The sequence below is a fragment of the Fusarium solani genome (genome assembly GCF_023522795.1).
Source record: "Fusarium solani strain SB1 chromosome Unknown bctg00000000, whole genome shotgun sequence".
NCBI classification, from domain to species: domain Eukaryota; kingdom Fungi; phylum Ascomycota; class Sordariomycetes; order Hypocreales; family Nectriaceae; genus Fusarium; species Fusarium solani.
This window is the reverse complement of record NW_027072157.1, coordinates 228413-242611: the sequence shown is the minus strand read 5'-3', so window position 1 is coordinate 242611 and position 14199 is coordinate 228413. Positions and strand designations below refer to the sequence as shown.

The window sequence follows — 14199 nt, the reverse complement described above, 5'->3', positions numbered from 1 at the left end:
GGAAGGGTTGGCGATTGCGGTATGGCCTCCCTGTCTCTGTCGCGGTGTTTCGAGGTTGGGCGCCTCGAATAGATGACCTTTCGCTCTTCTCTGGGTATGGTTTCGGTACGACTAGAAAGTCTCTCAACATATGTTTCGGTCTGTCTCTTGGGGCTCCGAGGGGAGCTTTGTGACGGATCGTTCCGGTTGTCGCTCCTCTGGGGAGTGTGAGGCGATGACGGGTTGGTTCCCCGTCTGCGAGGGATGCTTCAGGCGGGCCTGGTGAGAAGGCTGCTAGTTCTAGGGAAACAGGTGGAAGTCGGATCTCGTCTGTTTCCCTGAAGTCTTTGAGGGAAAACGGCCATCCGGAACTGCGGCGGACGGGTAGGCGTCGTGGTGACTGTTCTTGTTCGGCTTTGCGTGACTCTTCGGTCTGAAGAGCTTCTTCAAGGCGAACGCATTCGTCCATAGAAACGGTTCTTCGTAGCTCTATCGGAGAGCCTAGTTGTCAACTTCTGTGATGGTTAGCCGCGTAGATGTCGGGGCCTAGATGGCGAGTGAGCAACAGCAGTAGTACTCTGTGGCGGCTGACCATTTCTTGACGATCTGACGACATGTGGCAGGCTCAGGCACCTATGCATACAAAAGCCAGGATTCAGACACCAGTTTTCCTCAATAGGACTTTCAGCCAGCCTTGTTAGTCTGTTCCTTATCAGTGCATGCAGTGTGGCCAATAGTCTCTGGCGTAGGCACCTCAAGGTAGCAATGACGCCTATTCTGGAAGTGACGGCAGCTGCATGTCGGGTCAGCAGACTTTACTTACAATTATAAGGCTAAAAAGATGAGTGTTTTAAATGCTATTTCTAGCTAGAGTTTCTTGTGAAAAAAATTAGGCTTAAAGTTGATAAACCCTGACCCCCTCCTCGCATGTTGACCACAGCCATGGCCGCGCCGCAAGTGGGAATCTACACAACCATATGTTTGGTAGTGATCAAGCTCTTTCTTGAATTCCTAGAAGGGTTCCTGCGCCGTCATTTGAGTATTAAAGTGCACCAACGAACCTCCGAGCTGCAGAACTTCCCCATTGGTCCCTACAGCCGGTGTTATAAGCAGCTCAAGCGAGTCCAACTCAAGCTTGAGGCACTTTGCAGGTTACACAGACGATTTGGAAATCAAGTTTTTGACAGCGAACTTGATGTTGAAACTTTGAAAAGCGATCCAGGCGATGGTCAACAACGAGTATGACCTGATCATTCTGCAGCCAGTGGACCCATGAACTGACGTTTTTTCTAGACAAATGGTCGCCAAATATCTAAACGAAGGCGCTTTAGAACATCTCTAAGTATGAGAGAGCTCGCCGAGCGCATTTCTGAGTCACTTGAGGAACGTCGTGACAATGCAGCATCTGGCGACCTCGATGAAATGGCCAGCAGGTTATCGAAAGTTGCGAGCTACATCGACCGCGATCTCACGGGCTCGAGTGATACCATTCTTCTAGATCAAGAGAAGATTCGACAGCTAAAATAGGACGCTAGATTCCTTCATAAATGCCTCGAATCGCCTCAGGAAATTTTTGTGACGATCAGCGCCTTTTGACCCGCATCAAGAACAGGCAATGGCGTTTCGCCTGGATCTTTCGCATGTCCGGCCTCATGATGGGCGCGGTCTCCATTGTTCTCGGAGGTTTCACCTTCGTAGGAGCTAAAGACGTGCGCCTGGATGAGGAGCAACAATGCTGGGTTGCAGATGCAGACATTATCGGTGATGGCGTCCGAGCCGGCACCTGGTCACAAGCGGCCATTCTCTTCCTATCTACCTTATTGGGATCTTTTCACCATAGCCACACGGCAATAAAGGAACTCGGAAGCGGCCTTCTTGGAATGCACGTGTCCTTAGCCTTGGCCTTCCTTGGTCCCCTGGTTCAAGGGGAGCTCTCTCCGGTTGATGCCATTCTTGGATCCATGATCCTAGACGTCCAGAACAGTGCTCTCTCCATGCAGCTGATGGAAAAGGAGACACTGGCCGCTCGGTGGCAAGTAGGAGCAGTAATGGTAGCGCAACTCCTCGGACTTGTCACCATCGGAATCATCATGCACAGCTTCACTCAAGAGACTCTGGCCGTGGATAGCTGCAAATGCTTTTCCGCCTTCTGGTGGTCATGGTTCAGCAATTGCCCCACAGGACATCCGAACCAAGTCTTTCCGTTCTGGATCTACTATAGCTTGAGATACCTGAGTACTGCGCATTCGTGGTTTCTCTCGATGAGCAAAACAGCGTCGTACGACAAGGCTCTGAGGTGGGAAGATGACAATCTCTCACGGCTCTGCAGATCCTGTAGGGATAGAAACCACAACGACGATCCGACTTCTTGCGAATGCGATACCTGCACGGGATCTCCTTCGGCCTGCAAAAACTGTGGAAGGCTAGCTTGTTGCTCGGAGAGAAAGATGCGCTGCGAACCTTGCCCGGACTGCAAACAGTGTGAAAGCTGTAACCATATGAGTTTCGAATTTGAGGCAGCATACATGAAGCTAGGATTCAGGATGCATTCGGAGCTCCCGACTACAGTCAGCCAGCCATATCTGGAGCATGGCGCGTTTGCCTGCTTGAGCCTGGTGGCTGCTGAACGCACCATCACGATGCAGTCAGTTCGCCTCACATCACCTGTTTACTCGATTGGACAAATCACTCCTATTGTGATTGCGGGATTGACTATTCTACGCGTTGTTTGGGTAACCTCAATGGAGCTTCATAAGAAAAATCGGTAAAGCAATGGGCTGCTTGCGAAGTTTGCCCTTTCTGCTCTCAGTTTCTATGTGGTTGCAGATAGGCAGTCATAACAGGTATACTCTGCCACGAATCTAGACACCCATGGTTTCCTCTCTCGCCCATGATCCTGAGCTGGTGCTGCTTTAACCTGAGCTCATGAACTTAAAAACTCAGAACTAGGTCCTTCAACTTTCCAAAGTCAGGTGAGCCATATCCAGTCACAGGATCCCATCCAGCAGTAGCGTTCCACCTAGCGCCGGGAACAATACCAGACCCGGCGGGCTCTGGCTGGCCAGTCTGAGTGTTGTTGCCGTCGCATCCAATACTGTAGCCCCCAGTAATATCTGTCAAGACCTTGGGTCCATACTTGTAGATAAGAGGGTTCAACCAGCCCAAGCTTCCCTTACCAGCCCGGAATCGGGCGTCGTTCAACAGACCAACAATACCAGCCCAAACAGGAGCCGCAGCGCTGGTACCCCCGCTTCTGGCCTGCTTCCCAGCGTAGATCACCTCGTAGCCAGGCGAGGCACTGTGTCCAGAGACATCAGGGAAACCTCGGCCGTTCCAGTTGGTGTAAGGAGCGTAGTACTTCTTGGTCTTGTCTGACACAGTCTTCATGTATGTCTTGACGGCCTGGTTCTGGTAACTAGGTCGGGCGAAGTACTTGCTGAATCCTCCAGACGATCCATCCCAGGCAATCTCAGGAGTGACATCAACAGTACCACCGACGGAAGTCAAGTAAGGGCAGGTGGCGGGGAAGATGGCGTTGAACTCGACAGTCTTGTAGTCAGGGGCCAAACATCCAGCACCCACTCCAAGATCGCCGGAAGAAAAGATGACGGTGATACCTCGGAGACCCAAAAGACCAATGAGGTTGCAGGTAAGGGTGGCATATTCTCGTGGGACGCCCTGCGGTAATGTTAGATAAGCCAGACGAAAACGAGGGGGGGAATCATACGTCTTCTTCGTCACCGTACGAGGTAGAGATAACGGCAGGGAGATCCTTCTGGGTCAAGAGGTACCGGAAATACGGCAGGTAAGGCTCATTCTGGTTGTCAGCAGCAGTAGGCTGGTCAATATTGGGGACGAAGGGTCTGGCTGATGTTAGCTCCTGAGAAAATTTCACACTATTACACTGAACTCACGGTGAACCTCCTGTGAGGTACTCAGTAAAAGGAAGAGGATGGGCGATTCCAACAATGTTCTCAGCATCCAAATCAGCCTCGCCGTAGTTCTTGCTGGCGGGATTCTGGTCATTGACCGGGTTGTTGATCAGGACCTTGGTGAAGTTCTGCTTGGGGATACCAAACTTCTCCTCAAACTGGAATACATCAGAGAAGAGGGCAGATTGGTTGAGGAAACTGCTGAAGCCAATAGTGCTTCCGGACTCCGCGTCGGGGGGGGTTGTACGATGTTGTACAGTTGCAAGCAAGAAGGAGTGATACTTGTCTGGCATGAAGCATCAACGGAGCTCTTTGAGGCTGCATTGTTGCGCTTGGTGACAGTAGTCCGCGACGGACGCGACGAGATGGGGGTGAAGATGGGGGTGAAAGCCGAGGTGGTGGCTCCGAAGTTGGTGCTTGGATCCACGTATTGAATGTGCTCTGCCAGGGAATTGGGGATAGAGTACGAAAGGGTTCGCAACTTGGTCTGGCCGTCCTTGACGTAATATTGATAGTCACCTCCTAGCAGGGAGTTGGCTCCGGGAACGTCGATGGCAAAGTCAATGAAAGCGCCGTTCACTTTGTAGTTCTTGACGCCACTGGACTTGAGCCACTTTGTGACGCTAGAAACGGCCTCTTTCGAAGGAGAGAAGGTTGCCTTGACTTCGTCGTGTGACAACCACTGGCCATAGTTTTCGCCCCCGGGAGTGGAAAGATCAAGCAGCTTTGACTCCAGCTGGTCCACATTTTGCATAGTCAGTGCAATGCTGAAGACTTGCTGCTTTGCAGCAGAGACGCGGGCGTTTTCGTCGACATGCCAACCCTTTGGCACCTTGGAATGGTGCGAGAACGACTTGCCAAATGCTGTGGGCAGAGCCGACAACGCCAGCAAGAGGCACTGATATGAGGAGAGATGCATGGTGAGCTTGGAGGATCACCTATGGTCCTCTGCCTTCAAAGAAAGAAATATTGAAGCCTAGGGAGAATAATATGCTGGGATGTGGAAGGATTGCCAAGGAAAAGGGCGAGTGGTAGAGACCTCGTTTTTATCTACATGCTTATCACGAGTTTGGAGTGACAAACGCACGATTCTGGATAACTCGGCACCGTCACGAGTCGCATATACATGACTCTGGATAAGTCGGCATTGAAATGGAGTTCTTCGCAGCAAAAGGTCTTCGGGATACAAAAGGGCCTCTGGGATTCTTGGCGAGCTGCTTGATTGGGAGCTTTTGCCGTAGCCTGGCTTGTCCGTTTTAGGGAGTCATTCAGGGGCAAGCTGTGGGACCGAGCGGGACTCGCCAATCACGAATTCCAACTTCCAGTTATGTTATCGGCTTTGTTTCATAGACTGCCGATCGGCCAAAAACACCATCAACAAAAGTGCTTCTATTTGAGATTAAATGAACAACGAGGGTGTGGATACCCTGTTTAGAGCTGCATATGACGCGACTTTGTCAATTCCGTTTGTCCCAGTGAAGTAAGTAGGTGAGAAAATATCCAGAGGAAACGCTGTGGCTGAGCTACAAGAAAAATCGACGGAGTAATTGATTTCTTCTTCTAGTTAATTGCATTTCAAACTCCAAGTTCCGAGCTCAGCTTAGAGTAGCGCCAGCATCGCTGTGGGAATAGAAACTGCTTTAGTGTGCTCAAGCCTAGCCTCCAAGTTATGTGAGGAAGATTCCATTGTAATAATACCGGCAGTGCTGTGCATTGGACGACTGCTTAGTCTGCCCAGATTCCGACTTCTCTTTGTTTATTTTATTATAAACGTAAAAAGTTCTCTAAAATAAAACCATTTGATCAAGGTAGTCCATACCTCCTTGCGCTGAGCAGTGACTGCATCTGGAGCCGCGGTAAGACAACGCTCGTTCTTAGCCATGACATCCTCGACATCAAGTATCCACCTAACTCCATAGCCTACGTAGAAGTTGATGACGAGTTCGACTGTAGGGATGAGATGGAATATAATTGCAAGGAGGCTCGGGTCCGAGTAGGTATCTGTTCTTTGTTTCGAACCATTCCTCCTGGTCTGAAGCATGGGCTCGCACATCAACACGAGGCAAAATGCCTCTGCAACTCTCATCACGTGCTCATCGTATCTTCCTGGTGTTGTCATACTGGCATACAGCCTCAAGAGACACGGCAGCCGATATCCGCTCGTGGTACTCTTCACTCCGAATCTTGCCAAAGACGCACTGATGACGCTTGAGCTTGAAGCTCCCAAGTGCAACATAATATTGAGCCAGTGTGATCATTTGTTGCCACCACATGGAACAAATCACCAATTGATTATCGAAATATTCAGAGGCACAGGGACGAAAGTGTGTCCTGCTCAATTGTTCGAGGACGACGCTGTCTGCTTTCCTGATGCCAACATGGTGGTGTTTGGCGACATGAACTCTTTGCTCAAGATGAAGCCTCACTTGTCTCCCGACTGGCTGGCAGCTAGTCATATCTGTGTCTGCAAGCTGGATTCAGATCCCAGGACGCCTCAAGACTGGCGGCCAGAAAACTGTGCATATGCGCCTGTGGGTCACCCAAAAGCACTTACCAGCCAGCTATCTAATTATATGAAAATAGTTTATTTTTCGTTTAAAATAAAAATATAAATTAAATTATAATATTTAAAGTATTTTATAAAGTAAATGTATAATAAAATAAGAAAATTAATAATATTTATTTATTATATAAGTATATTATATTTAATTTCTCTTATTAGTTATTATTTATATAAATCTTATAATATTTATATAATTTATTTATAATAAAATCATGTCATAAATTAAAAACTAACTACTTAATATAAAACTAAATATCTACTACTCTATCTCATACTACCCTTTTAATAATTTCCTGAATCCTTACACTCTCATAGCTAGTAACAAATGCTAATAAGATATCTTCTATAAACTCAGCCTCCTTTCTCGCTTCCTCTTCACTCCACACCTGATCATCATATGCTAAACTTAGTCGATGTCCATCGTCGATTGTCTTGGCCACTTCAATAACCACTGCGTATGGCTGCGGCATCTTAACTTCAGAATGCGCCATGGTAACCCATTTCATACATTCTGCGGTTGCTGAAGATGCTGCCTTTGGCTCAAAGGGTTGGAAGAGGAACAGAACTCGATTGTCAAGTCTTTCACGGCTCGCCCTACAGGCTTTGTGAATATCGGACATTCCGACATTGCTGTTCTCTGTGTATTCCCAGAACTCGTCTTGCGTCTGCTTCAAGAATTCATTCAAAAGTTGCCCAGGTGCTATGCAAGCACGCAGTGGCAAGAAATTGGCACATGTGCCATTGATGGATTGGGGGTCTGGCATGTCCACGTTCCGGCCAGTGTATAGGTAATCGAACGCCACGTCCTGATGGCCACTGCGGATCGATAGCCAGAGCTGGAAGACACTCTGAAAGATGATTGAAACAGTGGTTCCGGTGCGTTTTGCGAGAAGGTCGAGGTTGCTTGCGCAGCTACGGACCACCTTCTTCTTGACCTGCGCTGGTTGCATCTTGATGCTAGGGAAGTCAAACAGGATTGGTCTCTTAGATGGCTGATTCCAGAATTCCAATGTGCGCTGCTGGTTGCTTCCCCAAACGTGAAACGCGTAGTCCTTGAAGGATGTAAACTCCTCAATTGGTTCGTTCTGCTGGAAGGCATCGAAATGGCCCCCCAGGATACGCAAAAGGGTGCCGTCGTATAGGCCGTGGTCAAGTTTGGTCAAGATCTTTTGCTCGCCATTCGGATATTGCAGAATATCGTAGCGGATAAAGGGTTTGCCGAAGATGAACTGGTGATTCCATGCCTTGTCCTTCAGTTCCTGCACCTCAGCTGCCCCCTGAACATTGTGGATCGTTACAATTGGGGTTGCATCCTTGAGCACAGCGCCATACCACCTCTCATCATGTTGCGTGAAGGTTGTGCGAAGTATGTCATTGGTTTCGGTGAGCTTGCGAATGAGATCTATCCACTCAGCGTTGTTATGCGCGTGGCCCACGGATCGCAAAGTCATCAGACACCAGAAGTTTTCTGGCCGGGCACATTGGGTCAGGAACTCAGCCTGGCCAGGAGGGCAGGGATAGACGTATTCAACTTGGTCCTCTCGCAACCCAGCCAAAGTAATAGATGACTGAACTTCGGGAGGTGTCTGGAATTCAACAGCCAACTCCGTCCTCGCTCGATGTCCGTCATCCAACTCGACGTGATCCGCCATTTCTGCCAGTACCGGGAATCGCAGGACTTGACCGACAGTAAGCGCTGCCTTTTTCTTTCGCAGATAGCTCACTAGGTTGATGGCTGCAATTGAGTCCCCGCCTAGGGTCAGGAAACTGGCCTCTAGTCCAAATGGACGATCCTCGAGGCGTAGCATCTCTGTCCATGCTTTGTGCAATAGCTTTTGTGCGGCCGTCTCAGGGGGACGACCTCCTCAGCCTCGGCACCTTCAATCCGGTCAAATGCGTTGGTAGCAAGGTCTGCGAAGCTCAAATGTGCGACAGTAGCCTTGAGGTGCTTCCGGTCAGCCTTTCCCGATGGCAACAGTGGCATGACGCGGAATGGAAGCAGAGCCTTTGGGACCATGTAGCCAGCTAAGCCTTTGCACTTGTCCTTGAGCCGCCGGGCATTTGCATGAAAGTCTTTGAGTTTGAGTTCTCCCTTTGTGGGGGCCTCATCGACGAAGACCACACAGCCGACAAGGTGTGTCATGTTTCCTTGCTTCCACACACCCATGACACAGTCATTCACCTCTCCCGACTGGAGAATTGTCTGCTCAATTTCTCCAAGCTCGATGCGGTGACCGTTGACCTTGACTTGGTCATCTATCCTGCCCAGACATTCGATCTCGCGCCCTGGCAAAAAACGAGCCAGATCCCCTGAGCGGTAGATACGTTGACCGTCCAAAATGTCTGCGCGAATGAAGGCTTTGTCTGTAGCTTCGGGCCGGTTGATGTATCCCTCTGCTAGTTGTGGCCCCCGGAAACACAGCTCCCCAACGGCCCCGTAGGGCGTCAGTTGCGAGCTTTGAGGATCTAGGATGACGGCTGCCACGGATCGCAATGGGCGACCGATAATACCGCCCCCGGGTGTTGGAGTCGACATCTTTCATGGTGACAAGAACAGAAGTCTCTGTTGGACCGTACCCATTACGGAGCGTGACCTTGGAAGCCCATGTGTCGATCACATCCCGCGTGAGTTGCTCACCTCCGACCGTCATAGACCTCAAACCAGGAACCTCGTTGGGGTCAAGTAGCCGCGCCACAGTCGGCGTCAGGAATACATGGTCAGCATTCAGTTCGTTGATGCATCCCGCCAAGTCATCGAGTAACCTCTCTGTCGGCACGATGCACAAAGTCCCGCCGCTGTGCAGCGTGACAAAGAAGTCGTAGAGAGACACATCGAAGATGTAATTGGAGAACTGCAGCGCGCGGAAATCCCCTTTGCTCTTCTTCTCGAACTCGATGATTGACTGCATGGCAGTGGCGCACGACCCATGGGAGACCATGACACCCTTTGGCTGCCCTGTGCTGCCGGAGGTGTAAAGAACGTAGGCCAGCTGGTCGGGAGAGACATTTATATCTTGTCCATATGCGGGATAGGCCTCTAGGTCAAGTTGATCAACCACAATAAGGGCCGTGTCCATAAAATAATCGGAATGTGCAGTCTCGGTCAAGACTACTCTTCCGCCGACGTCTTGAATGATGAAAGAGTTTCGCTCCACTGGATTGTCTGGGCTCAGGGGTACATATGCAGCCCCCAGTTTGAAGAGGGCAAGGATAGAGAGGATCATAAAGGGAGATTTACCCAGCAAAAGCGGAACCCTATTTCCTGGCTTGATTCCTTGAGCTGCAAGCTGGTTGGCGAGCTGATTGGCCTTTTGGTCCAACTGAGCGTATGTCCACACAGTCGTGTTCTCATAGTCGATTGCTTGCCGCAACGGATGTTCTCGAGCGACAATTTCGAACTGCCCATGAAGCGTCTTCGGCGATCGATGAGGATATGCTGATTCCAGTAACATGGTGCGTTCGTCAGCTCCAATGATATTCAGAGACTGTATACTGTCTTGAGCGTCCAGAAGAATGTGTTTGACAGCCTGGCAAAACTGGTCAAGGATGAATCCAAGGTGCCTAGTTTTCGGCCGGCCCTGTAAGAATGAGGTCAACACCGGTTTTTGTCGCTTGGACATTCAGCGTCGTGTACTCTGTCTTCCATATAGGCCGGCGTCCGAACTCTTGAAACATTTGCTTCGTCATGTCACTCGGGTCCTGCTCACGAGCCAGAATATTGACCATTGTATCGAAAAGCTGAGCATCATGGCCACCGGATGCCGCCGCTGCACCTTGGATTCCGACATGAGAGTGACGAGCTATGTCCCAAACCTGGTTGTTGACGGATCTCACGGTGTCCTGCAGGGATCGGCCGATGGACATGTCTACCACATGGGGCACGATGGCCAGAGTTGGGCCATCCAGTCTTTCAATCCCTGGCACAGCAAGATCGCGACCTGACAAGGCGATAGCCATGGTGACAACAGGTGACCCTGTATGTCTGGACAGGACCCAGGCCCACGCCGTGTAAAATATAGCACCAGGGGTAGCTTGGAGAGCTTGGGTTGCAGATTTGGCGTCCATTTGCAAGGTTCGTGACACGGAGCTTGATGATGCCGCCGGATTTCTAATCAGCCTCGTGGGTGTCGCACGGGAGAGATGACCAGACCAGAAAGTCTTGGCTTCTTCTGGGTCATGGCGCTGGAGGGCGCGGATAAATGACTTCCACGGACGACGCTCAGCGGGCTGCACACCAAAGTATAGGGACGCAACATCCTCAAACAAGAAGGTATGAGACCAGTAGTCAAATAAGGCGTGATGGATGGACACGACAAGAATGCTTCGGTTGATAACACCAGCACGCGCAAAAGGCTGGCCGAACTCGACGCCTCGGTTGCGGTCTCTTGCCAGATAGTCTTGAAGTAGAGTGCTCTCGGCTGTCCATGGAAGCACCCAGTCGTTGCGGACAACTTGTATGAATCCGTCTGGGGACGTCAAGAAAGTGGATCGCAGAGTGTCGCTGCGTGAGAAGACTATCCGGAAGGCCAGCTCCAGTCGGATGAGGTCGAGATGTCTCACGTCGTATACTCTTTGATACAAGTAATCCTTATTTCCCTGTATGGTGCTTGCCAGAATTCCCGTCTGCAGAGATGTAGTTGGGAACGCATCGGCTATGCCACGATCCGCTGCGAGTTCGGCACGAGCATCAGGGCTAGGAAGTAATGAGAAGGGAGCCGGGTCCACAGCTGAGGCTTCAGATCCATGTTTTGTATCGGCGGTGGCGGCCACTTGCTCAAGGGGCTGTGATTGAAGCATGTTGGACAATTCCAGATGGATGCCATCATCCCTCAGAAGTCGAATCGCCTGGATGGCTTCTAGGGACGAACCACCCAATGAGGCGAAGGAGTCGGAGGCTTGAATCAAGGATTGCGGGAGGTTGAGGATCTTGGCCCAAACATCCCTGATCTTGGCTGCTTCTTCACTGATCTGAGCCGTGGTGCCAGTTGACTTTTTGTGACCCAGCAGCTGTTCCAGGGGGGTGGCCGAGAGGGGGATGGATAAAAGAGTTTAGATCGTTAAACGATGCAATCGAGTTTGTGTTTCTGTCGTATGAATAACGATGATAGATAGTTATCAAAAAGCTATGATCTTCTGCCCACTATCTTATATAGTCCTCGCGGACTGTAGAGAGGTTCCGCATGCCCGAGCTCCCAGTTCACTATTCTTGAGAATCTTACACACACCCGATAGCTGTAGAATCACAACGTCCTTGGAGCTGACCCTCCCGCCTATGCCTCATTCATCCCACTCCCTGGGAGCTTTCTTTCCACTCAAACGGGACAAATCGCGTTCGAGGTTCTGAAAAAACGACAAGGTCTAGACGGATAAATCGGCTCTGACGAGTCAATTGCAGCGCTTCTGAAACTATATTCTTTCCTGAAAAAGGACATTTCCATTGACGATGATGATGATGTTGCTCGCTCAACCAGGGACAAACAGTATTGCATCAGAGTAGGCATCATAAACCTCACATCTTACAGCTCTCCCATTGGATGGAATAATACACGTGGGATCACACATAGCCGCTGGGTATGAAGCAACCTCTGCGGAAACCTTGCATAATGGAGAGCATGCAGAAAGGAAGCCTCCATTCGCTGGGGTTTCACCATAATTTGAGTTTTACTCCGTGGAGACGCAGGGCTATGATCTTTTCCCGGTACGCAATATCCGCTCATGTTGCGCCATGATGGCTTGACAAAGGTCCATGAGTCTGCTTCGAACTTGTTTTCTGTGTTGGTGCTGATACATGCTGCAATGCACTCAAGCGGCACGGATGGTGGATCTCGGCAAAACGGATCACGACGCGTCCGTGACAACTTGGACGTTTCTGAGACGGTCATAGCTATGGTGCAAGTCTAGTGTGGCTTATTCATTTGCACTGGCCTCGGAACCGTTCAAAGCTGGATATAAATATTGCCTGAAAAAGTGTGGAAACATGGTCACTCGCTTCAACACCACAGTACCTGCCTCTCACGCCTTTGTTGATCTGTTACCACCTCATCCCTCAATTCGAACCTCTTCTCCTGCTCCCCCTCCCTTCAGCAACGCAAGCGTCAAAAGATGGCCAAGTCAGAGAGTCTTGCCTTCAACTACGGAGCCTCCGATGTGCTGGGGTCGCTGCGCCTTGTGCCGGTGTCCTACCCTCCATTGAGCCCGACCAAGATCTTGGTCCAGTTCGTGGCCGTGCCGGTCAACCCGCTGGATTTCCTTGTACTTCATGGCCAGTACCCAGTACAGGCCCAAACCCGTGTCAATGATGACACTGGCGAGTCGTATTTCGTGCCAGGGTCCGACGGGGTGGCACGCATCCTCGAGAAGGGTGCCGCTGTCTCTGACCTGCAGGTCGGGGACATGGTTATCCTCCGGACTCACTGTCAAGGAACCTGGCGCACCCATGCTCAGCTGGAAGCGAGTGACGTGCTGCGGGTTCCTTCCGGCTTAGACCCCCATCACTCCGCTCTCCTCCGGATGGGAGTCCTGCCAGCCTTCTTCTTGCTGCAGGATTACCATGCCATGTCTCCTGGAGACTGGATCCTCCAGAATGCGGCCACAGGAACAGTTAGCCACTTCGTCTGTCAGATCGCCCAACTCTACGGGCTGAACGTTGCGAGTGTGATCCGGGATCGAGCCAACGAAGACGAGCGTGAGCGAACTGAGCGCTCGCTGAGATGCCACGGGGCCGCGGTTGTCGTGACCGAGTCAGAGCTCTCCACCAACGAGGCCCTGGCTGGAAAGCGGATCGTCCTAGGCATCGACTTTGTCTCGGACGACAAGCTTACATCGGCGATGGCTACGGTCTTGGCTCCAGGGGCAACTTTGCTAACGGCGGGGTTCCTAGCGCCGGCGTCAGCTCCCGACGTCAATCTCCGAAAGCTACTCTGGCAGCAGAACATCACCCTCCGCGCCTTTCGCCTGAGTGAGGGTCTCAGCAAGCGGTCCACCGAGTTGCAGAGGGCCGTCATTGAATGGCTGGGCGGGTTGCTGCAACGTGGGATTTTGACCTCACCGCTAGTCAGCTATGTGCGATGGGATCAGCTCGACGAAAATCGCGAAATTGTCTTGAGGCACACTATCCAGCAGGCCTTTAAAGGTCATGTAGGACAGCGCAAGACGATCCTCATCTTGGAATAGATCGACAAGCTAGGCACGGGCCGGCCGGGACTAGATGTAGTGGGTGCCAAGGCCGAGAACGATTCGCCACCTAGTCAGGTTGAGCTCAGATTGTTGTGATGCGCAGCAAAGCGACGAACGATTGTTTAAGCCGGGATAGTTTGAAGTTTCAAGATAGAAAATTACATTCATTTTGCAACATAGGTAGAGCCTAGGTTAGTCTACAGTTGATTTGTCCAACACGACAAAAATATGGTACAGTCAAGTTATATTTCAATCAGGCATAACTCGCTCAGTGTGATTTATGAAAGAATCTGATCTCAGCTTCATCTACTCATATCATCTTAGGGCAGGGGAGTTATTACTCACAGTAGTATGAACCGCCGGGCTCAGGAAGGTTAATATGTGGTTCTTCTTGTTGCATTAAAAGCCAACCCCTGGTTTGTTGCAGGCTATAGGTTCAAAGTCCGGACCGAGGGCCATTGCCATCTGTTGCTGACGCAATATGGCGGGTTGTTGGCGCACTGCATTCGCATGGCTGACCCCGGAATGTGAGGACCCAGGCCGAAGGCT

At 50.8% G+C, this 14199-nt stretch overlaps 4 protein-coding genes across 4 annotated transcripts; 3 read left to right on the top strand and 1 right to left on the bottom strand.

Annotated features, from left to right (window-relative positions):
• Nucleotides 1–921: 921 nt before the first annotated feature.
• Nucleotides 922–1506, top strand: MRS44_000074 (uncharacterized protein; the record flags this gene model as incomplete). Its single annotated transcript, XM_046282199.2, has 2 exons — nucleotides 922–1218; nucleotides 1273–1506. 2 exons carry the CDS (start codon nucleotides 922–924, stop codon nucleotides 1504–1506), a joined length of 531 nt encoding a protein of 176 aa, XP_046129807.2.
• A 20-nt stretch (nucleotides 1507–1526) lies between these two features.
• On the top strand, nucleotides 1527–2895 carry MRS44_000073 (uncharacterized protein; the record flags this gene model as incomplete). Its single annotated transcript, XM_065624170.1, has 3 exons — nucleotides 1527–2275; nucleotides 2468–2711; nucleotides 2845–2895. 3 exons carry the CDS (start codon nucleotides 1527–1529, stop codon nucleotides 2893–2895), a joined length of 1044 nt encoding a protein of 347 aa, XP_065479629.1.
• A 7140-nt stretch (nucleotides 2896–10035) lies between these two features.
• On the bottom strand, nucleotides 10036–11271 carry MRS44_000072 (uncharacterized protein; the record flags this gene model as incomplete). The annotated part of the gene is made up of 1 exon (XM_046274026.2): nucleotides 10036–11271. The coding sequence occupies one exon, from the start codon at nucleotides 11269–11271 to the stop codon at nucleotides 10036–10038; it is 1236 nt and encodes a 411-aa protein (XP_046129811.2).
• Nucleotides 11272–12576: 1305 nt separating this feature from the next.
• On the top strand, nucleotides 12577–13647 carry MRS44_000071 (uncharacterized protein; the record flags this gene model as incomplete). The annotated part of the gene is made up of 1 exon (XM_046272907.1): nucleotides 12577–13647. One exon carries the CDS (start codon nucleotides 12577–12579, stop codon nucleotides 13645–13647), a length of 1071 nt encoding a protein of 356 aa, XP_046129812.1.
• Nucleotides 13648–14199: the final 552 nt, after the last annotated feature.